Raw genomic sequence first — 25,292 nt, forward strand, 5'->3', positions numbered from 1 at the left:
CTCCTAATCCAAACGAAGATGGAATTTTATGCACCACTTATTACCAGTGCAGCAACTGGGAAAATGAATGGCGCTTCCCGTCTGCAGGCAGAACAGCCTCTGTGCATCCAGAACGATCCCAGAGTCGGCTCTCCAGGCAGGAACACCCAGAGCTGCCCTGAAGGAAGAACTGCTCACCCCCAGCAGCCTGGGGGCACATGAGGGATGCAGGGATTCATCATCACTGCACGGCCCCCCACACAGGGGCAGCTCGCCTTGTCTGTGGGTGCTGTTGAGATGCACTGGTCTGTGGCTGTGGGTTTCCACACCGCTCGCACTGAGCTCCAAGTGCAGCTTCACACCTGGTGTTGTGCTGTGAGGTGGGAGCAAAGGAACCAAACCACAGAGAAGTGGATTAAAAAAAGGGAAGAGCAACACCTCCTATAGTCTGTCAGCTGCACATTGGCCCCAGTTTGGGAATGCGTGTTTTAAACTATGGATAATCACAAAGCTTCATAGAGCTCACCTTGAGAGAAGCCCATTGCGGCACAAAAGCAGAGAACAAACCCGTGTGTACATTTAGGGTCAATCCCAAACTGCAGAGATGAGCTCTGCAATGTCTGCATCTTCACTGGAGCCGGGGAGGGAGAAGTTGCCCCGGGGAAAGAACCAAGCACCCTGCTTAGAGTTCTCATTTATTATTAAATTACATATCAAAGCTCCGTAATTACATCCAGAGAATGCACAATAGGTGAAAAGTAATTACAGATACAGTAAGTTTCACGCAGCTCTGTGAAAAGCAACAAGAATCAGAAAGTGCAATCAGAAATGAACTTACTGAAGTCCGGACTGGGATGTTTTGGCAGAAGGGTTTTGTTGGTGACGGTGGTTTCGTTTTGAGGGAATGTTGATTTAAACCACTTTCCTCACTCTGCAGGGCGCAGAGGACAACCAAGAGCTGAGCACAGCGCTGGGTTCGTGCATCCAGCACACACAGATCCCAGGATTCCTGATGTCACCCAGAAAAGGGCTCAGCTCAGTCCCGCTGTGCTCCCCTTGGCTGTGCATTGCCAAATAGGCCTGGTGTTCTGAGGGCTGCCGTAATCCAGCACTCTTAGAAGGAGTTTCAGAATGATTTCTTCCTGTCGTCCCTCCTGTCTGCTTCACATGAAAGGTTTTTGGGAAAAAAAAACCAAAACCAAAAACCTAAGAAAAAGTTATGCATGGAATGATCTTGGCAAACAAGCTGCTGGATGCAGGGAGACCCGATGAACCCAACTGAACAGGAGTTCCCCAGCTGGGAATGGCAGAGCAGTTTTGGTAACGTGGCTCCTGGAAGGCTCAGCACAGACCTGGAACTTTCACACCACGCACAAACACTTCTGCTCTTTTATTTTCAGCGCCCTGTGAGGAACTGGTTCTTCTCACAGCAGCCTTAAGACCTTCAAAAGAGAGAACTTTCAGAACTACGAAAGGCTCTGCTTGATCAGTGTAATGAACCCAGCAGGAGCTTACAGCACGCTGATACCCAAAGCTCATGAGCTCAGCATTGACCACAAGCACCCACTGTGCCGTCCCACAGCAGCAGAAACCCCCCATCCTCGGTTCTGCCACAGCAATGCTCAGTGCTGAGCAAACACACAGCCAGCAAAGGGAGCAGGAGGATCAGAAACAGCGTGGACACGAGTGCTGGGGTCAGCCTGAGGGACCAGAAGTTACCAGCAGGACCTGGCCGAGTTCCTACATTGCAACTCTGCTGGGAATTCCAGGAATAAAAACTGTTTAACACCACATTTTCCTAAAGATTAAGAAGAACTGGATGGAAGGACCACAGCCAGCATTTCCAGTCAAGCTTTATCAGAGATAATTCAGCATATTTGTCTCCTACTAAAATAAATCAGTTCCTCCGAAGCATCTTCATAACATCAATCCTGTTGACACATTTGTTATAATTACATACTTTCCATAGCAGCTTTTTCACACAATAAGATTAAATATATGCACCAAATCATCAATTAAGTCCAGTAAAAGACGGGTTACCAGATTAAGGAAATGAATTTATTTCTGTTGCTGCAGATCTGAGTGCCCTCTATAGAGCAGCCAAATCCTACAGATCCTAAGCAGGTGCACGGCTGCCAGCCAGGGTCCTGCCTGGGGTGGGATGGGGGAGATAAGGGCTGATCTCCCAGCACACAGCTTCATTAATGACCTCCCTTTATCCATCAAGGTTTTTCATAAACCCCTTTAATAAACGCTTCATATCAAACCAGGAACATTCCCAGATCAACCAAATTTATTTACATGTATTAATTCCAAATGCTTTCTAAGGCCGATCAGAAGCCCTTGCAGACCTTTTAGCACAGAGTCATTACCCTGCAAACAAGCCTTCCAACCCATACAAACGTTTCAGGGGCAGCAGGCACAAACCCCAACCCCAGCCAGACACAAGAGAAGCACTACAGCACTGCGACTGCCCCACGAGGCTTTGTTCCATAGAGGACAACCTGACATCCGTGGCACACGTGGAATCTCTCAGGAATGCTGTCAGAGAGCTGATGGAGCTCCTAAGACATTCCAGTGCTTCAGCTGGGATTCGCTGGGTTATCACACAACGGATGGAGAAAAAGCAGTTGAAAGAGCAGAAAGAAAAAAACCATCGTTTGTGGTTCTGCAACATCAAAGCCCTTCCTGCCACCAGTCATCAATGCAAAACACCAGGGTTTGTGTGCCTGGATGAGGAGAACTTCCCCAGGTAACAGTAAATAAAACTCGGTTTGCTATTTTACATTCAACTCTTCACCAGGAGGAGGTGTGTCCAAAACTTCTGCACTCAGATGCATTTGCCTCAGGTAGAACCATCATCATTTTCACTTCCAATTGACAGTGTAGATTATATCTTACTTACAGTGTAAAAATATTAATGCTATTAGAATAACTTTATGTAAATTACAATATACACTTCTCAGTCGTTGTCTTTATAAAGACCTCTATGATGTCAGCCAAAATCCAAGTACTGACACCCAAAGGCTGCTCTTAGGTGAACTCACGTTTGGTCACTTTTCAGATGACTGAACACTACAGTAAGGAGCTGCGAGGGCACTGTGCTCCCTTTTAACAGAATAGGACCTGTCCGTCCCTGTAAAGCCACAAGAAACCTTATCACTGTTCCTCAGAGGGCAGTTTATTCATTTTCTGTGCAAAAAGCGAATGGAGCAATCCTTGTCTTCTTTGAGGAGTTTGTGTGAAGCACAGTTTTCACAGCACAAACGATGTAGAAATAACTATTACTTCAACCATGAGTTAAAAAGAATTACAGAACGTGTATCTAGTAGTGAAGCAATCTGATGGCTTAAAGCTGCAATATTCTTCTGATAGGACAACGGTGCCCAGAAGTGCCTGCAGGCAAAGCAGGGCTCCTGCAGTTCCCACCTGCTGGCCAGCAATGCACCTCCCAGCACCACTGGGCACAGGAGCTGCTCTACTGCTGTTGTTAAGTGGCTGTATTTACTTACCTTGCAATGAGAAAGGGGCTAAAGGAGGAAAAACTTAAAACAAAAAACCCCCACCAAATTTAACCAAAGGAAGATGTATGGCAGGGAAGGAGAAACACTGCAGCTTCAACCCCAAACCAGTGTTGCAGTCTATCATCATCAACTCTAGACATCATGCTGACGGTCCCAGGCAGGGGGAGCAGGCTGATGGAAGTCCATCTCTTCCCCCGCTCGCTTTTCCTTGGCTGGGGGGAGGGATGGTGGTGATGAGTTTAGCAGAGTCCACGGGGAAACATCCATCAATGGAAGGCAAAGAGCAGCAGTAGGATGGTGCAGATGCCAATGATGCTGCCCAAGATGAACGAATCCCGTCGTTTCCGAAGGTTGATCCTCTGGATCAGGCTGTTCACTGCTGGGAACCGGTCTTTAAGCAGGGTGAGTCAAGGTCACACCAAAAACACAGCCACTTATTGAACCAGCCCCAAATGCTGCACGTGCAAGTCAGCAATGCCACGAGGTACAGAACTACCCACAAGCTGGAGAAAGAAGATGCAATCAGAAAGCCAACAAGATGAGCAGGATTACAACTGTACTTTGCTAATAAGGCAGAGAAACTGTGACCTAATGATCAGAGGAAAGAGTGAATGGAACAGGTTAAAGTTCACATGTACACAGAACTCAGTAGTTGATCACCTAAATTACCAGTGCTTGGTGTCATCTCCACTATGAGGCTTTTTTACTCTTAATGAGTATGTTCAAATGGAAAAATAAAAAGGGGGGAAGGAGGGGGAAAATTTTGGTGATGTTCATTTAATGGAATAGTTACTGGCTAAGGGAACAAGCAAAGGCATTTGACAGAGAAGCATGCATGTTGCATGAATTGCACTAATCCCTGCACAGCACATGAAGAACTCCTCCTACTGTCAAATCATACTGATGTCAATCTATCCTAAGCTAAGAAACCAAAATCTTAACATTTGCACGCCTGTGACAGACAGAAGGATCCTCAGGTGATGAATACTGAGCTATAAATGATACCAAACAGCAGCAGGTGCTCTGACCTTGAAAGCCAAAACCAACACACAGAGTTGGAAAGGTAACAAATGCTGTTATAGGTCTCTATGTGAAAAATGTAGACATGGGTCTATAGGCAGGGTTCAGAGCTGAATAAAACCAATTTGCTCATCACATCTGCCAGTTAGATTAAAAAAACAACCACAACCCAACAAGACACCGTAGGTTATGCAGCTGTTGGCATCCCAAAGCATTTTGATCCCTGAATCAATGGCATCCCGAAAAGAAGTTACTGTGCCTCTTTCCTAAGCATTGGCAGCACAGTTTTCTTAAGGAAGGATACTAGCCAAGGTATTCATCTTGCTCTGTATTGACTTCAACATCCCTCTCTGCGAAGTCATATTTTCTTTCGTTGCCATGGCAATGCTGGAAAAAGAAAAGAGTGGATCGAGTTGCTGGTGCTAAGAATAATCCACAGTTAAAACAACAGGAAAGCGAGCAGGCAACACCTCTCTGCAGAACAATGAATGAGGTGAAGCAATGTGAATGAAGCAACATTTGGTTCCATTAATCTCTCCCTTTTACCCTTACATGATTTCTTCTTGTAGAAGCCATTAACAACTGAAGACGACTCTTTGAACAAGGATTTGGTGCACCTCCACCCCCAGTAAGAAATGAGTTCCATTCCCAGCAGCCTAAAGGTGCCCTGCCAGACTACACTGTAAACTGGGAAGCTTGCTGAATGAAACAGATCCCAGCCCCAGCTGAGCATAAAAGCTTGGGTTCTTCTGATTCGTGTCCCACAAAGTCCAACGTTGCTGTTTTCTACAAGCTGGTGTATCACTGAACTCTACCAAATGACACTGCCATCACAGCAGTAAAAAAATCACATTTTTGACCCTCTCTCCTAATTAATGTCACACTAGGAAATACAGTTTCCATACTCTGCTTCTTCAGTAAGACTTGGTCGACCCAGATGCGCTCGGTTCAAATATCAGAGCACAGTACAAGTGAATATAAAATCAATTCCAAGTACAAAGCATTCTGCAAGTTGGAGAGCAGCAACTATTCTCTTTAAATGATCAAGCATGTAACAGAAGATTTTGGAGAAATACTCAGCTGACAATTTTTCTTTTTTTTTGAACCTGAAGCATCTCCTCAGCCCATAAAACCAAGAGCTCTACCATAGACAACTGAAGGGCCGGCTGCTACATGCAGTCCCAGTGATGCCCCATGTAGCCACACTGAATGCAAGAGCTCTGTCTTGACAAGCACTCACTGACACATAGAGGTACATAAGAGTTTAGAGTCAGGAGCTGCAGCGCTTAAGAAGGAAGAGTTTGAGGAATGCTGCTCTCCTTGGCTGGTGTGAACTGCAAAAAGTAGAACATCCATAGATGCTGTGGGGTTACAACTCAGAAGATGACATTTGCTACTGACGACACGTGTGTGATTAACAATGATTAAAAGGAGTTCCTGGATAAGTTTCTAAGCATTAAATATGGAGGGAAACTGTTCTGGGAGAATGAAAGTTAACTGGAACATCGTGATACAACAGGGAAATAGGAGGGAGCTAAGGCTGCAATGCAATAGGAAAGCGAACAGATAGGAGAAAGTATCCTTTACCAAAGACAGACATCCAAACTTACAGGAGCATCTTCTGCTTGCTCACTCTCAGTGCCTGAATCATCCCATGTACCACTGCCTTCTCCACCAGGGCACTGCTGCCAACCACAACATCTGGCAAATCCAGCAGAGCCGAGCCCAACAGTGGCCCTTTCAGACCTACAGCACAAGGTCACTGCCACAGCTGAGAGATACCTTAAGGAAACAGCCTGGATCAATGAGCCCTAAGTATGCAGCACTAAGTTCATTCGGGCTCCCTTCCATTGTATCTGCCAACTCCACCTCCAGGAGACCTTCAGGCAGCATCTCTTGCCTTCCCACTGTGTGCCAGCCAAAACTGGGAAGAAACAAACAGCCCAAAAACATAAGAGGAAAAAATGTGCATCCCTCTCTTTAGGTGGAGGATGCCTTTTCCAGCCCCCTTTCTGCAGTTTGAGATGTATTTCAAAACAAAACAGAACAAACAAACAGAACTCTGACACAATGCATGCTCCTGGGCATACTAAGATCGATCTTCATGCACTTGATGGCTTTGAGTTGTTTCATGCAGTGTCTGATCAGCACAAGGTGAAACTGGAGCTGTGTGGAAGCAGCAGGGCCTCCTTGGGGTTCAGGAGGAGGTGCCCATCCATCAACCTGTGCTGCTCTTCTGTGCAAGCAGAACTGACCAAAGCAGCTCCTCTTGCTTTGTACAGGTACAGGCATTAAGCAAAGCCTGTTTGTTGCTGTGGATCCACCAGCTCACCTGCTCTGTTGACACAACTGATCTGTGTGATTACATGGAAGAGTCATTTTAGGACTCACATTAAAACTCAGACAGAAAGCACTGTTCTTCATGCACTGATCACCCAAAATATTGCCTGGTTTACCTGAGCCTTTGTACTTGTGAACCTGAGACTACTGCATTTAAGCCCCACCACAATGGCAATGCACAGCCTCTGGGAACCAGTCCTGTTTCTGCACACTCAAGCATGTAGGCATCTTCATACTCTTCATTAAACAGCTCTGCTTCCATTCCCACCCCCAGCATATGCTCGTTAACTCACTGTTATCATTTGTTTACTGACAAATGTCTTTTTTTTTTTTAATTAAAAAAAATGAATCCTGTTCCTGTTCACAGCATTGGTCCCGTTTGGTCACTTGACACAGCAATCTCTCCAGATGAAGAATTACTTTTTCTTCCATTTTGAGACTTCTAGCCAACGTTTATGACATAAGATTGAATCCTTCCCTCAGGAATCCACCTGCTCCCTGGTAGATCCAATTCTCAAACTCACTCAGCAGAGCGACACAGAATTAAGGCTTAAAAGTGCACTTTTCTTCCCAACAAAACACTGATCATTTCTCAGGGCATTCTTGGAGATGATGAACGTTGATCCTCCAGCTTTCCCAAGCTCCCACAGGAAGTTTGGTTCTCAATTGTTCCTGACTGCTGATTACCAATGATAAGACATCTCTGCTAAGTCCACGTGACAGGAGTGGCAGCATTGATGAAAACTAAGAATTAATATCAGGACTGCACTACTTCAAACATCTCCCCATGCCACAGTGCTCACTGCAGCACGACTGGACTGAGGCAGCAGGGATGGCTGGGTACCTTTACCCCACGTAGCAGCCGTTCAGATGCAGTGTTATCAGCCAACCAGATCTTCCAAAAATCAGCTCCTTGTTTCACTTATTCACACAGCTCAGTCCCATCTGTATGAGTGCAGAACTAAGACAAAGCTCTGAAGGAACAAGACATGCTTTTAAAAATAAAATAACTCATGTGCTACGGGAAGTTCTGCTTCACTTTGTGCTTCATGAATCATGCTTGCTTATTGAAATGCATGACAACATCTGTGACTGAGGGAATGGACTCAGTGACTGTGCATAGAAATGCAAGCTCTGCTGCTAAATCGATAACAATTATGACTACATTGCTTGTTCTTTGTGTACACATATACACACACATACAGGCATATCCATACACACACACAGCCTTTCCAACTTCACTACACATCATCGTGTCTTCTGCTGAAGGCTCAGATGAAAACCTAGGAAATGTTCCCCCAGAAATGAGTGTGACTTCACCCAGATCCTGCAGGCTCCCCTGAGCAGAGCTACGACTCAAAATCCAACTCCTACCTCCCCACCCTGCGAAGCCAGGACTTAACACTAGACAATTTTGCCCTTTATTAAATCCTAACTGTTACCCAGAGGAATGCCCCCTGTATATACACACATTTTCTACTTAGTTATTCAATCTATGGGTTTGGTCAAAGCAAAAATGCTCGAGTCCATCCTGCCAATAGACAAAGCCTGACAAGTGAGCCTGAATCAGGCACCAGAAGGAATATTACAATGAATTCCTAGCAGCTGGTCACACTGTGCATGCCAAACTGTAGCAAATTGTCAAAGTGAACCAACCTAAAAATATAAGCTGTTGGAAAACAAGAAATAAATCATTTGCTATTCTGAGAAAGCGATAATGTTTGAAAATGAAAACCTGAGAACACCAAACATATTAAGCAGAATCTATGCTTATATTTAAATATATCCAAGACAAGTGAACACAGTTCCAAAGGAACTGCAGTACAAACTATCACTTCCCACTCCTTTCTGGAAAGAAATATGCTGCAGTTAACAGCCATGTCACATAATTCATTTAAAAATCTCATTATAAGGTTCATGCTAACACAACATCTGGAACGACAGCTGCAGCACCTATGCATCCTCTTGCAGGTCTGCTTGCTCCATAGAAGAACCACACACAATGCCCCTCTTCAGTGCACTGCAAGTCAGAGCAGGAATATCACACCTGGACACCTCCAGCTACTGGGGGTGACAAAAAATCACCCTGGCTTCATCAGAGACAGAACTGAATTAAGGGGATCTAAATTAACAGCAGTGTGTGATGTGTGTCGTTACCCAACTCTTTCTCTACAAAAAGAAATGTAGAACATTTTTGGCAATGGCTACAAGAAGTCTGTTTACTACAGGTAACAAACGGTGCAACAAGGAGCTGAGATCCAGCCTCCTAAAATCACAGCTCACCTGCTGGCAGAAGGAAAGCTTTCTGCACCCAGCAGCAAGGAGCTCTGAGCTGAGCCAGGCAGTTGGGTCTATGGCATGAGAAGCCACCCCTGGTTGATCCACAGTCAACCGCAGGTCTGCAGCTCACCCAAATGGAACTCCAAGCCATTTCACAGCAGGCAGGTCACCTCCTGATGATGCTGTGGCTGTGACACCACGGGGCTGGCTCACAGCTCGTCAAGGAACCCAGGCTACACACAGGTAGGTGCCCTGTTTGAGCCCCAGCTTGCAAGGCAATCCACTCAGGACTTCACTTATCTTGTACTCTCATGCTCCTCAGTGACACGTAATCAGGAGGCCAGGGGAAGAGCTCAAATAATACGAGTCATTTTGCAGGATATCAAGCTTAATAAGTCATCACTGGCTTTATAATGCTTTAGTTATGAGAATGTTTGAGCAAGGAGAGCAAGGAAGAGATCTGACAAACACTGAGTGCGCTTATGAGGTGGAAAAGTAGGGCTACAAATGTGGCAATAAAGGAGAGGATGTTTAATCAGGAGAAGATGAGAACCAAAGTAAAGTGAAGACTCACAGCATCCGTGCTCAGACTGGCAATATCTTTATGAGCCTGAGGAGAGACTTCATCCACGTTCTCAGACATTACGGCAGTGACCACTTCTGGTTTGTCACAGCACATTAACGTGGTGGTTTAACACATTCTTCCACCATGTTAATTATACTGAGCCCACTGAATGTACTTAAGCTAGCCAGCCTTTAATGGACACAGAGCCTCTAATTACTCCTCTTCATCACTTATGCCAGTACATGCATTATCTGAAACCATATCTTGCTTGCTTTCTTCTTTCTTTTTTTTAAGGCAATAATCTGAGACTTAAAACCATTAAGTCAGGCACTCTGAATTATTGGTTTTCAAAATCTCAGAGTTCAATGAAAGATTGGGAAGGGCACAGATGATAAAAATAATTTGTAATGCTACGATTCTAAGATTTCTAGATCAGTTAGAAAGGCAGCACTTAAATATTCAAACCACACGAAAACCAAGGAATAAGCAACTATGCAGCAGCAACAGTCACTCCAGCCCATAAGGTCCAAGGGCCTACCAATCTCAGCTGCATACTGGGATGCTGAACACGTCCAAGGACTACAGAACATCATGCTGCAGGAGAGTAACCCTGAGAAGAAACAGCCCCACGACTGGAATGGCCCTCAACAACTCAACCTGAGATTCCCTTTGCTCAGCCATCCTTGTTGTTGCCATAGAGGGTATTCATCTTTGAACAGAAACCCAAATTTTCCAAATTAGGCTGAATAAAATATTCCGGTAACACCATTATGTCAATGTTGAACAGTAAAAATAAAACCCCACTTCACTGTAATGCAAGTTGTGAACAATACAGTTATTGTATAAAGAAAGTGACTCTGAGACTTCTGGGCACAGTGCAGTGCAAATACTGATTGTACAGAAAATAATGAAAATTAGTAAATTCATCCCTACCTTATTGTTTCTTCTATCAGCCGATCTGAGCTGAAAGCCAAGAAGAAAAAACAAGGTTAAAAAAAGGAACAAGCACTCAGTACTGCTGATGGTTACACCAGTGATTTCCATGGCATAATCCTTCACAAATTCACCCCAGTAAGCCTTGTTTCAGAGCACAGTTGCTGCTCACTACAACACAGATCTGGCACACATACAGTGAGAGTTCTGGAGAAGAGACACAGAGCGTCCCCTAGAGCAGCACCCACCAACTATAAGCAAGGTAGGACCTCTGAGACCCCACGTCCAACCCAAAACCCCACCATGCTCACTGCCATGGTCCCAGCACGTCTCCATGGCTCCTGAACACCTCCAGGGATGGAGACTCCACCAGAGCTGCTACTTCTGGCCCTTGAAACATGGAGGCAGCACACAGAGCACTACAGATATTTTGCCCAAGCTGGAGTTGGGGACCCAACTGGGGTCAAACTCTGAGAACATTGGAACTGGAACACTTCATTCTGCTCCCAAAACAAAGCCATGCTCCAAAGAGCCAGATCAGCTGTGAGTTGATTGGTTTAATGAAGTAAAGCTGTTTTCTCCCACTGTGGGGTATTTATTACCAGAGGCACAGAGAACTCAAACGACAACCCAAAGCATTTAATTGGTGCTGGAAGTCACAAGATGAATGGTTCTCAACTTACAAGGCAGTCCTCCTGACTATTGAAAAGGATGAGCTGCATATGAATTGTGTTCTGAACGACTGATGTGCAGGAAGGGCAGACTGAGCTAACTCATACATTCTCATTAAATAAATAGCTGCAAAACACACGGGTTTGCTGAACACATCTTCCAGCATGTCATTCCTATTGCCTCTTCTGAAGGCTCTGAGAGCACCTCCAGCACTGCACAACCTCACAGTTACAAAAAATAACAGCCAGGTTTAAGGAAGCCCAAAAGCACAGTGGGGAGCAGAGAACCAAAGCCTGACCAAGGGAGGGGATGCTTACAGATGTCTGACTATCAATATTCTGTTTCACACCGATCTCACAATTATAAGGTTAAATTTTAACTACTTGACAGAATCAAAAGGCAAAACACTGACAAAGGTAACCCTGTGCATCTTACACATCCAAAACATTATGGAGCTCCTCGGAAAAATCTCCATTTTATTCTTCTGCTTTCCAAGCAAAGACAACAATTCCAGTGGACATTGCCTTATGAGCATCCAAGCAAGATATCGCTCTGGGCAACATTAATCTGCCCTGCCATATGTTTCAGTAAGCTGGGCACTTTCACCTGTCGAGACAGATGGCACTTTGACCAAGTCATTTAAAAATACTATGCAAAGGAATGCTAAAAGATGCTGAGGTCATCACCTACCGCAATAAGGGGCACAGATCCAGCAGCAGCAGTCATGCACATGAAATAATCAGGCCTCTGTGCAACTGTTATCTTCAGAAAAGACTGGGCATGCAGTTCGTCATTTAAATACGTGGACAGGTAATTTTTCCTCTGGGTTAACTTCAGTAAAATAGGCTTCTGGGATAGAAGAGCTGTGTGCCCATTACACCTAGCTTTTAAAATTATTTTTCCTTCTCTTTTCTTTTTTCTTTCTCTATAGAAGCACCAATTTTACTTTGCTCTGACTGTAAGATTCAGCAATAGCCTTCGCTCCCCCAAGCTGCTTGCACCAAATCTTTTCTATTTTCACAGTCCTGAATCACCAGGCAACGTGGAGCTTTAAGGAATGCAAATGTTGCAGAGCATACTTGATACTCTAATACAACTCTGCAGGTTATGATGAAGCAAATCATACTTACACAGATATTCCCATCATAGCCGTTCCTATCTCACAAATGAGACACCATGAGAACCCCCCCAAAAAACAGCAATGCTTCAGTGCCATCGAGATTCCAAAGCACTGAAGTTCTAAATATTAACCTCTGTAAGAACTTAACTAGAAAAAGGTGAAGTGGAATTTAGTCTTCCCTGTGATAATAATTAGATATTCCAGATTTTAACAGACTCGTATCAAGCTTGATTCATTTTCAATGCCAAAGAAAGAAAGAATTGTGCTGGAGGTGCATAGCTAATACAGACACAGATGCTAGGGAAGATAAAAACTGCTGCAGAAGCCTCACTGACTGGGACCAGTACAAGAGCATGGAGTCAAACACACTGAGGGGATATGAGACCTGAGGAGAGAAAAAGAGAAGCACTCAAGGCCAGGCGGCTGAGCAACCTGGGCTTTAGGGAGGTATTCCTGCCTATTGCAGGGGGATTGGAACTAGATGATACAAAGGTCCCTTCCAACCCAAACCATTCTATGATTCTATGAAAACGTACAGCAGAGGTCTGTGCAAACAACAAAAAACTGACTCCTGTGTTGGTAGCGAAGAGCAGAAGTAGCACCTGCTATGAATACACAGCAGAGAGGAAAAAGAGTCCATTTGCCTACTAATACTCACCTTAAATTGCCAGTGAGAGAAGAGCAGGTTGGCCAAAAACAAAGACTTGGGGTGAATGGGCATTGCTAGGGACAAACATTCTGAAAGCAGAAAGGTTCCAACACCCACACAACCAGTAACAAACCCTTGGTTCGTTAAAGCAGCACCAAGCCGGGTGCTAAGGAGATGCAAGGCTTTCACACTTCCTCTTGCAGTAGCCAAAATGAAATAACAGCCTACAACAACACAACAAATACCAGCACAAGTACGAGCATTATGTTCATGTATAGATTTGCCCCAAAGGAACAAACTGTTAACAGTGTAAATGTCACTGTGCCTTCAAGCTCTACGCATGTAAGCAATCTTATTTCTGTGGATCACTGTGTGACACTCAGCAATCGTGTTCAAAAAGAAAGAGGAAGCGCTGCAACATTGGAAAGGAGAAGAAAAATCATGACAGCACATCATCATGTTGCTCTTAAGTCAATGCAAGCAGTTTGTTAGTCTAAATGAACAGAAACCACTGCTCCAGGCAGGAGGCACCAACGTAATGGTGCTGGGTTTCCTTCCACATGCTTCACATCCACCTTGTACACATGCAAACAGCATGTAAGAGGTTAGAGACAGCACAACAACCAATCTGCAGTCCTGTGATAAAGAACTCATTAAAATCAGACTCCTAACGGCATCATTAAGTAAATACCTCAACAGCGCATTGGTTACAGCGAGAAGAGCCTTTTGGGTCTGAACTAAAGCTAAGCTAACACAGCTCTGCAGCTATCTAACATCTGTAATTCTGCCTACACCAGGACTGCAAATAATAAAAAGATTTTTCTCTAAGGCTGTTTAGAAAATGATGCAAGGGATGCCATGGCTTTGGGGTGGAGCTCCATTCAAAAGCCAGAGCACGCTGTTTGTCCGGGATCTCTAAAGGGCACAGCCCACACCTCCCCTGCACTCCATGTATTTGTCTGAGAACTATCAGCAGAGTAAAATAAATGTTTCTGCAAAAAGAGGAGTTAGCCAAGAAAGCTCTTTGGCACACAGAAGGACTACTGTGAGTGCCTGATGTCTGAGAGTCCCAGGAGGGTGAGTAACAGCAATACTCCTTCCTTTAAAGCAGATCTATAAGGAAATAAGAGGCTTCTCAATAATCTGCACTACCCAGTTTACCCAAAGAACGCAGTTAAAAACTTAAAATGAAAACAGCTCCTATCATCTAAATGAAGTGCAGCAGCTGGTTGCCTATTAGTAAGCATAAAACCAAAGCCAGGATGGCACCAAGAGCCACATAACGAAGTTTCTAGAGGCTCTCTGTCCACGGTTGGGAAAGTTCCTGGATAGATTGACCCTCCTGTGTAATTGCTCCCTATTACCCATAGGAACAAAGTTAAATGAACAGAGAGGGCAGGCCTTACTGTAAGTCATTATCAGTAACCACAGCTGTCAGAACAATTCCAGTAACTTACTAATGGGCTCTATCGGCATCTCCTTGGACCCAGCATCAGTAGTAGTGCAGTTTGCACTATTTCCTCTGGTTTATAAGATACAGTGTAAATTATACCTTTAATCAAGGAGGAAAAAAAACCCTCAAAACCAAGCAGCACCTGTAAGAGCACACAGCCTTCAGTGTCCACCACCAAGGTGACAGAAGAGAGGACACCAAGACAGCCTGTCAGCAGTGGTGTGTTGGGCACAAGGAGGAGATCGATGCACCATGAAACCCAGTACTGTAACAAAAAAGGCTGTGCCACTTCTCCACCTCAACCTCTTTTCCTAAGGCTGGAAAAACTGTCCTATTACTCACACACCCATGATGGCAAAAAAGGAGAGCCAAGGAGAACGCCTTCCAGAGGAGCCTGGTCACACACCTTGGTATTTAATACCTCAAGTGTCTTCTTAATTTCCAGTGAAGCTAGCACAGAAACAAAGTGAGAGTTATCCCTGAGATGACAACCCAGTTTTATTTTAGTACGAAGCCTAAAATACACATTGGGTTTCTGCCTCCTAACTCTGCTGTGGTTTTGAGGTTTTTTTGGTAGGTGTAGGAAGACACACAGCCTCCATTTAGGACCTGCTCAGAGCACCTGAAGTTAGAACTACTTACCTGCTTCTTATGCTTCAGGAAAGGATTCCTGCAATTGTACAGTGAACTAAATAATGCATTTTAAAGCTCAGCAGGTGGGAGGCAATGCTTAATGTCCAGTAACCCCAGGTGCTAGGACACCTGCAGTGCCTTCTGCACAGCAGCAAGGATGACGAGCACCTCATTGTGAAGCAGTGGTACAGAGGTTCAAATAATAAACTCAACAATGACATTCACACAGTAATGTAATTTTCCAAGAGATATAATATCTATTCCTGAAAAAAGAAATAATCACTGCTTAATGTATCCATACACACACATCTATGCAAACCAACATATCTTCTGGTAATCACAACAGCAGGAGGGGTCCATTTCTCTGGAAGATGTTTGCTTCATAAAACATTTCTATAGGGAATATCTGCATTAGAATGCTTTCTAGAATGCTGTAAGCATCAGGAGTAAACTTGTCTTAATTTTAAAACCGTTTCCTTCTCATAAATGGGGATATTAACATGTTCTGTAGCTGGAAAATTATACTACATGCATCACTGTTGTGATTATACGTGAACAGAGTGCTCGCTGAGGATAAATAGAGCTCTGCAATCACCAGAGGCAGCTCCTCTGAACTAAGAGCTAATTTGCTCATGTTAAATAAGCTGCACAAAAGAACCTCGACAGAACTCCACCACTGTCGGATCTGTTCAAACAACACACCTACTTTTCAGAACCTACTCATGGGAGATGAGTTTCGGTACCTGTCAAAGTCCCAACTTCAATGCAGCCCTTGTGGAAGGAAAGCTGTCCTAGTTAAGAAGCGGTGTCTGAAGGAAAACGAAAAGCAGATCAGCAAACGTGGCTGACTTGTTTATTTCTGAAACGAGCAACTTGCTTCAGAAGTGCCTGTGGAGCTGTGAACTCTGAAGGGTGGCTTTATGCTCCTGCCTCCCCACACCAAGGGCAGCCGCTGCCATTAAGGTAAAGCCCAGAACCACAAACCAGAGCAGAGCTTCAATCTTTAGTTTCCTTTGTTTGTGATGCACTCAGGTCATTTTCCCCAACTGCACTGTGAGGGTTTGTCCTTGAGTTTCTGCAGATGTCTATAAAGGCCTGGGGTGGATTTCACGGGCTTTTCCTAGGGGGCACGTGGAAATGAACACAGAACCTCTACACTTTGTACCAACCATGAGTTCTGAGGTGCTCAACGCTGCTGCCTGGTTGTGTCCTCGGTCACCTGCACAACCTGGTGTAGCTCTGTGCTGGAATCTCCAAAGGAAGCCCCCAGAGCGTGCAGGCACCTCCCCTCCTTGCTGGAACAAACAAACTGAGGTGTTACCATCTCACCACAGCCACAGGCATCAGGGAATTTATCCTCACTGCCTTTTAAATGAAATCTAACTGTAAAGAAAGCTTGCAAATAAACCTTGTGAAGCTAACACAATCTTTAGTTTAGTGGTTGTTCTGTTCGTTTTAAGCCTTAAATATAGCACAGGCAGATGAAAAGCACCACTTGATTTTACTCTAACGAAGCTCAAACTATTTTTAAAGGGAAAACCTCTTTCAAATCCTGAAATGCTAAAGGCTGATTTTCACATTCTTTTAGAAAATTATTTATAAATAGTAACAACACCCAGGAGAGCATCTTCCTTCGCTGCCTGCAGCCTTTGAACCTCCCCAAATTCTCATTAAACTACTTCAATAACTCGCTCATGCAGTCATATTACACTCCTAATAAGTGGTGAAATGCTTTTTTTTCCAGTCTTTTTTTTCCCCAGTTTTTTTCCAGAACTGCCTCCACTTATTGAGAAACATTTATCATTAAGATATGAAAACAGATGCACTGGGCTCAGTCCAGCTTTGTGGATCAGTGTGGTGATAGATGCATGAATCCTGCGTTCAGGCTGGGAATGCTACAGAGGAAGGTGATGCAGCTGCTGTCACACAGCCTCGTGTCATTCTGCCATGAGGTTCTGCCAGCAGGCTCACAAATGGAGCCCACTCAGCCCCACACAGGGACCAGGCTGAAGGAAGAGTCACTGACGTGCAACTGCATTGAGACAAATCTGCTGCAACAGGAGACAGAGCGGAATGAGAGCACAGAACTGGGTTTGGAAACTTGAGTGGAAGCTGTCGTGCTGCTCTGGGACAGCAAAAAGCTCCTTTGTTCAAATGCCTTCCTTAAAAACCAGCTTATTTGTGCTGCCTCTAGGATGGCACGTACAGCCCTACCCAAAAACTCAGCGTTAGGGAGGCTCAAAGCTGCACCAGACAAGTCAGTCTGCAGGGTAATTACAGTGAGCATCCCAATTGGCTTGCACCAGCACTTCTAATGCAATCATTGCCCAACTTTCCCTGCTCCAGAAACAAAGAAGCCAATGATATTTAACTGCATTTGGGAAACTGGTGACACAATGCTGCTCGAGCTCTTTCAGTTAATCACAGCGTGGAAACGTTTTAACCTAGATTCCTCACTCCTGCCCTGCATTATATCTTTCACTTCAATAGACAAAGCACTGCAGCCTTCTATTACTACTGCACAGCAAGTATGCAGCCAAACTGCACCTTTCTCAGTGCTTCTAGCCAAACAGCCCAAACCAAGCTTATGGTTAGTGTGGATTTGCTTTTCATAGCAGATTTGGCTTTTTCCAGAACTGCTACAAAGCAAAGAAAGTTATTCATTACCAAGCTCTGCTTCAGCTAAAATCTGTATTAAAATTAAGAAAATAAAGCAACAAGAACAGAGCATTCTGCTTTGACATGAAGACAAAATAAGTTCAATTTAGAGGCGAGCGGAGCAATTAAGAAAGTCCTTACTGGGCCCAACTACAGCAGAGCTCAGCAGTTCTGAGGCTCCAGGCATGGAGGCTGAGCACGGCTCCCTCCTGCTGTGCCCAGCCTCCCTGGGAAGGAGGAAGGAATTGGTGAATTAGCTGTTTCTCTTACGGTCTCTCTCTCTTTGCTCTGTGTGATGGAAATGCAGAGGAGAACAGCTGGAGCAGCTGCTCCCAAGCATCTGTGCATCTCCCTGCAATGGGAGGTGAAGATGGGGTGGAAGGGGTGGCCATGGCAGCACTCTGGGTCTGAGCCAACGCTGGAGATGCTCCAAAACCCCCCAGTGACACGAGCAGCACAACACAGAGCATAGATGGTCCACAGGGCAGAGCAGGATGTGACAAAGAATGGGAAACTACAGCCAGGTAGAATGCTGGGAGCTTCTCCCACAAAACAGTTTAAGGAAGATCCCTGTAATGTGCCTCAGCATCTCATTAAGCTGACTGCTTGCACACAGCAGTGCTGAGCACTTGTGAACAACATCAGTAGGAAGAGGGAGAAACGGTGAAGAAGTCACTCCCTCTGTTAGGAGTTCAACTGTGCTACCAACAAAGTTTGAAGGCGGTTTCCTGGTGATTATTCTCTACAGAATGTGGCTGTTTCTGCCCCCAAAAAACACAGGAAATTTGATATAGTTCGGTAGAAAAATGAAATGCAATAGAAGCAATAGAGACATTTAATACCTCAGAGTGCTTTACATGGATGAAGTCCCTGGAGTCACTCAAGGCCAGGCTGGATGTGGCTCTGAGCAGCCTGGTCTGGTGGCTGGTGACCCTGCACAGAGCAGGGGGTTTGAAACTAGATGATCACTGTGGTCCTTTTCAACCCAGGCCATTCTATGGTTCTATGAAAGTCCCTCATGAACACTGATTTACCCCAACATCTCCACCAGCCAGGTATGTATTATTTATAGCACAATGACACAACTGCTGCAAATCCCCCTATTCCTACTGCTCGCTTCTCCCGTTCCTCTTCTGCATGCAGAATGCAAACACCCTGCTGTGATTTGCTCACTCTCCTCCCACCGTGCCACCCACCCTCGCTGTGTTCACACAGCACAGCCCTGTGCCCCTGGCACAGCCCCTCAGCTCACCCCGTACCCCAGGAAGCTGCACACCTCCTTCCTGGCTGGGCTGAGGGCCTGCAGGGCAGCGCTCACCACAAACAGAGCCAGCTGGTGATGAAATCAGCCCGTGCCATCTGCACCAGCACAGCCACCAGCAGCGCTCCTCTTGGAAATGGGCAAATGCCTGATTTTTGAGCTAAGCAGCAAGGCAGTAATCACAGCAACCCAACAACGGCAGAACCAAGCTCCAGCAAGAGCTGATGAGCACAATTTCCTTCCCCATTCCCTGACAACTCAGCACTAACAGGGCAAACGTTCTCACTTGCATACACACGCAGCACTGCAAATTTAATCAAACGCATTACTCCCTTCTTTGCTGACTTTGGGCACAGCTCATCAATAACTGCAGAACTTCTCAGGGCGCACATCGAGCCCACAGGACTCCATCCACTGAGGCAGCACTTTTCAGAGCAGTTTATAAACTGCTCAGCTACGTCTATTCATCAAAACTCTTGTTTCCTTTAGATGGAAAACATTACAAGAAAAAGAATGACTTGTTTACTTCCTTGCCAAAAGCACACAGACACATTTACTGCACTGCACAGTCCCACGGAAACCAATATTGGAAAAATCAACTAGAGATGCTGTGAGATTTGATGTTTCTTTAGGCAGCTGCCTTGCCAAAAGAGCCGAGGTATGAAGTAAAAAATAGTAGCAGGACATCAGTACACAACAAGAACTGCCTTCCTGCCTCTTTTTAATTAACAGGTGTTAAAATCTTTATTACAATTTTTATTAAAGTTTCCAGCACTGTTGCTTCTCTCTCCACAGGTAGGAAAACCAACCCACAAACCATGGGTACAGAACTCAGATTGCAAGGTGAAACACTCTTTAGGCCTCTCCCCCCCAGGAAGGAACGCTGAGACAAACCCACCTCCCTGCTAAACCCAGAGCTATGGGAGGAACCAGCTGCACAGTGCCCGTGCCAGCAGCACTGACACAGCAGCAGCACCAGCCTGGGGAAGGGAATCCAAATGGATGCCCAATGCCCACAGCTTAATGGAGAGCAGTTTGTGTGCTACACCAAGGGCCCAGAGTGCTTCTGCTGCTCTCATTCCCTTGCTGCTTAATGTACGTTGGATCCTTTTACTCATCAGACTTTCGTACTCACTGATTATTATTTTTTTACTTCCCCTCTTATTATCTACATATGGAGAAGGCAGACTTCTCCTTCGTTCTCAGTCTTTCCAGAAAGGATGATGTCTGATATGGGGCTAAAAAGTCAAAAGGCAGATTTAGGCACAAAGCAGAGATCCAACATCTGTCCTGAGGCTCACGCAAAGTAGAGCTTTTGGCACTTCTGACCCCCATACTACTTGAGATCAGACATTAAGCAGGGTCACAACCCAGTGTGTACTCCACTACTCAACAGGAATACATCACTGCTGTGGCACTGTCACCACTCTGCAGCTCACAATAATACCTTGCACACTGTGTGCTCCCATCTCCATTTTCCAGCTCTCTTCCCAAGTTTCACAACTTCACCACAAATACATCTGAACTCTCACTGCTGCCCCTTCACGACAATCTACATGCAGTGCCTATTTCTACCAGTTAGCCAAGCACCATCATTCACTGCACTGCAAACACCTCAAAACACACACAGCCTTCAGTCACTTCCTCTGCCAGCACGTATATCTAAGCTTACAGAGCCTCAATTCAGGAGTTCTGTGCATCTTGCAGGCTTTGATTTCCTGCCAAAGCTGCCTTCTCCTCCTACTCCAGACTTCTTCACACACCTTCGAGTTATCTCTGCTGTGCAGTACTGCTCCACGATTAGTTTGAGCTCTGTTTCCTCAACATCCCCAACTCATATTAAACTGTTTTCTGTTTTTCTTTCAGCCTTGATTGATACCTTCATATTATCACCTAGAAGATGGTTGTGATGTTTCTGAAATTGCTTATTTTTCACGTGTTTTTATCCTTGAAGCATACAGAGAGCTTGGTATGTTTGAAGAGATCAAAGCAATGGACGCCTCACAGAGCTCTGGTTTCAGTGTCTGAAAACATCTTTCAGGTAATGTTTGCAGAACTTCAAGCTTTCCTCTCTTCAAAACAGAGCACTCAGAGGATCCTCAGCTTTTCAGGAGTGGATTTTACAACTCCAGAAATATTTCATTTGTAGCTTTATCTAAACTTCTTAATGAAGTATTCACTCCAACAAAATAATTCAAAATAGAAATCCCAACATCGGGAAGGAACCCAGTTAACCTTAAGGAATCAATGTCAGATAATTTAAGCATCACGTTCCAGGTGATGTTCAACCCCAAAATATGAAGCCTCCTGTTTTTTGTGTGTGTGTGGAAACTTTACATGCTCTGATCATTCACGCCTAGTGACAGATTCAACCCAAAGAAAGGCTGAGGTCGTTCCTTCTTTTAAATGAAAGCCTGCCCTCTGGTGTGAGCCTGCAGCTTAGCATGACTACAGCCAAGAACACACAGAAACATCAGTGCTACTTCTTGACAATGCATCCCAACGGTCCACAGAACACCAGCAGTGCTCTGCTACTGCTGTGTGGGGAATGCACAAATAAAACCTCTCCCAAGCTCATGTGCTCTGCAGCAAGAATCAAAAGGCAGCACCTCATTTCCCTCGTCCAATGAAGTGCAGACAACTCACAGATACTGGGAATTAGTCTCTTCCATTGCCTTCTGCACACATTTGTTAGAGGTAAGGAAAAATCACAAAGTTCTCACCCACACTTGGAATTCGGAATGTTTTACCCCCCAGAAAAACTTGCAACCTTCACCATAAGGAAATGTGCAAGTTATCCAGAAATAAAAGTAACACCTACTTCCGAAGGTGCTCGTGTTCCTTCAGGAACAGCTCTGTTCTTCTGTTATTCACGCCAGACCCACTTTTATAGGATCTAAATGCAAAAAACAAACATTGAAAAACATTTTCTGCAGAGGCTTTTCAGTAGACATTACTGATTCCTGTACACATCATGCTGTGTTGCTCTGAGATGACCAACCAGAAAAGCTTTGGTCACGCTCAAACATTTTTTAAGTGATCTGTGCTTCACAGTTTTACTTCTACAAACACGATTTCATTGTCACAGTTAAAATTAGCAAACAAAACCATCAAATACTTCTATCAGAAGCTCATGAAGAGTTGTGAACTCAAGCAACCAACTCTCATTTTGCTCAGAGTGCAGAGGATTAACCCGAGGCAAGCACACTCCTACAGGAGGTGCTGCCTTCCCCCTTCTGGCACACTCCCACAGCACTGCTGCAATACACAATGCAACTTACTCAATATCTTTTCGTACTGATCCCAACAGATTCTCCCTTTCTCTTATTGCCAGGAAATTCGCTTTGGTTTTGTGGAATTCGTGAGTGTAATCCTGCAATAAAACAATCACTCTAAAGTTAGAGCCCTGAGATCAAGTTTCCAAAGCAAGACACACAAATCTTGCCATCTCTGTCAAATGTTAGCCCTCAGCAAAGACCACCTTATTAAATTCACATCACATTCCAAGCACACGTGAGGCTGTTGAAATCCCGACCTCATTTGCAGAAGTTTGTTTGTAAGAATGTTTTCAGACCCTGTGCCTGCAGCCCATGTGAGGGGAGATGTTTTTCAATCAGTCAGATTTGTTGTTTCTTTCATATTGGGCTCTCACAGAGCTTCCTCCCAGCCAACAGAAATCTGGAGTGAGTCTGAGCAAGCTGCTAATAACACTAATAACTACTCCAAAGAAATGAAACACAAGAGGAACACGTGCTTGTTACCTGCAGGATGTCTCTGTGACGCTGCAATGTGTGCATCAGTGCAGCATTCAGGGATGGGACTCCTGCACTGTTTGTATATTCTGCCATTTTGTCATTTATTCCAGTAAGCTGTAGGGGAAAAACAAACAAACCAACACAAAAACCTGAAACTGTTTATTACTGTAGGAAATGTACAGTGTATAAGGTGAAAGAGCTTCCCCTTATATCAGATGCACACCATCAGAAACACTTCTTTACCACTATTACTTTCTAAACACTCATCACAGGAACCTGTACTGTGATGCTTCAAAATGCTGATTTAAAAACCAGTGGTTTGTGTATTACCTTTCCCAGAAGCTGTTCAATCTCCACAGCCATGGTCTCAAACATTCTGTCCTGGCTCGACCCATTTAAGAGAGGAGTGGTGTCAGAGCTAAGGAAAAAGAAGGCAAGTTATCAAAACATACAACAACCTGCATCACCTGGGGACAACAGCACCTCCCCTTGGAAGATACACCAAAGAAATGACACCAAACAAATGATCATCTCCACAACCAGAGCAAGATCAGAACATCTTGTGTGGGATGGCAAAACTAAGTAAGATAATTAGAACAAACAGCAAGTTATATATCCCAGAGCTAAGAGAGAGAGAATCTGACTCGAGAGCAACATGATTATTCCTGAGTTGCTCTCAGGTTTCCAGGACAGAAATTCAGTGAAAGATTCAAAAAAATCATTTCACCCTCCAGAAAATTTATACCCAACCCACCATGGTAGAAAACCAAGAAACACTCTTAAAATTCAAAGGAATGGGCAATGAATTTGGTAATGAAAGCAACTTTTAGTCAAAAGACAAAAAGCACACAAGGCTGTAGGATACACAGGTTTGTACATATCAAGACATAACCTAAGAAGGATAGACAGTAAATACTGATTTCAAAAAGAACTGAAATCAACACACATACAAGCAGTAATCACTCTGATAACCGAGATGCAATGTGGGGATCCAGGATTAGCAGGCAAAGAATGGCACTTTTTAAAGGTTGCACATGGGGACAAAGAAGCTGATAGCCAGGTGCTGTGGAACTGCAGAAAGGCCTCAGATTGAGTCCTTAAGCTAGAAAGAGTTGGTGAGTTTTATCATATTAATCCTCAGTCAAATACAAATCTGCCTAAATAAACAATTTCCTCAAACAAACTCTGTTATGCATACACACAAACACACACATACAGCTCTCCCCGTCCCAGTCCCTACTACGACTTACCTCAAAGGAAATCAGAAATAACAGCCACCCCTGGGGAAGGTACAGCCACAGACTGACTGCTTCACTTCCCCACTTTGTTGGTGTCCTCCCTGGGCTGGTCACTGCAGCCCCATGCCACAATTCCCTCATCCCTGCACAGGACCACCAGCACCACAGCCACCCACCGGCGAGGTGAGGCTGAACTGCCTGAGCACAAAGCATTTACTGAAGTTCCTGAGAACTGTAATGCAGGGAGACGTGGGAAACAATGCAGGCAGCTGTACTGTGCACTAAGGAAGCCGCATCCTTCCCCTCACACACTTCCCCCACAATTGAGTGACAGCCAGCAGGAAGGCTGGAACTCGATCTTTAAGGACCCTTCTGACCCAAGCTGTGCTGATCCCATGAATTACAAACTGAAGTTTAAATACAGCTTCTCCCATTGCCCTGTGTGCTCTCACAGGTGGAACACAAACACACACCTGTCCATCTGGCACCTGAAAGAGACATTTCCCAGAGCCCAACTCCAGCACCACAAAGTAAGCTTCTTAAGCAACTGTGCATCAACACCACAGGTGACACTGGGGACCAGCATTAAACCACTGACACGAACCAAATGCTGCAAAGAGCAAAGTAAAACGTAAAGAAACGTGTTAGTACCTATACCTGTCGCGCCGCCCGTCCCGGCTGCTGGTGCACAGCTTGCTGAAGGAGACCAGCTTCAGGTCCAGCTCGTTCTCCAGCTGCCTCGCCTGCTTCCTGAGATCTGCACGGAAGGGGGTGCGGGGGGGAGTCACACACAGCCCCAGACCGCCCGGGGAGCCCCGCGGAGCCCTCACACAGAGGTGGCCCCAAGGGACGGATGAGGAGGACGGGGGCTGAGGGCCCGCAGGCCGCGCCCCACACGGCCCGAGGCCTCCCCGCCGCGGGGCTCAGCCGGGCACTGGCGCCTCACGGCTGAGCGGCCGACAAGAACACCGCACCCTCCGGCTGCGAGCGAGCAGAGAAGACCCGGCGGAGGCCTAGCCCTGCCCGCCTCGTGTCCCGGGAGCGCCCCGCGCCGCCCCGGCCCCACTCGCCTTCCCAGTAGTTGCTGCTCCCCGCCGCCATCTTTGTTGTCCAACGTCAGCCGCCGCCTGCCGAGAACTCCTGGCTAGAGCGCCTCCCTCCGAGCGCGGTGCCCGACGGGACGGCCGGACCTCCCAACGTAGCGCCCCCCAG

General features: G+C 45.4%; 1 protein-coding gene across 2 annotated transcripts; it reads right to left on the reverse strand.

Annotated features, from left to right (window-relative positions):
• Positions 1-1,815: 1,815 nt before the first annotated feature.
• Positions 1,816-25,270, reverse strand: GOSR1 (golgi SNAP receptor complex member 1). 2 transcript variants are annotated; one of them, XM_048967263.1, is made up of 9 exons: positions 25,151-25,270; positions 24,738-24,837; positions 23,173-23,260; positions 22,849-22,956; positions 22,369-22,460; positions 21,909-21,983; positions 10,642-10,671; positions 4,828-4,910; positions 1,816-3,894 (listed from the first exon to the last, which is right to left on the reverse strand). In XM_048967263.1, the coding sequence occupies exons 1-9, from the start codon at positions 25,179-25,181 to the stop codon at positions 3,770-3,772; spliced, it is 732 nt and encodes a 243-aa protein (XP_048823220.1). In that variant the 5' UTR covers positions 25,182-25,270; the 3' UTR covers positions 1,816-3,769. The 2 variants fall into 2 exon arrangements, with proteins under 2 accessions (XP_048823220.1, XP_048823219.1); XM_048967262.1 differs by having other exon boundaries at positions 24,732-24,837.
• Positions 25,271-25,292: the final 22 nt, after the last annotated feature.

The sequence above is a fragment of the Lagopus muta genome, chromosome 20 (assembly GCF_023343835.1).
Source record: "Lagopus muta isolate bLagMut1 chromosome 20, bLagMut1 primary, whole genome shotgun sequence".
In the NCBI taxonomy this organism is placed as follows: Eukaryota; Metazoa; Chordata; class Aves; order Galliformes; family Phasianidae; genus Lagopus; species Lagopus muta.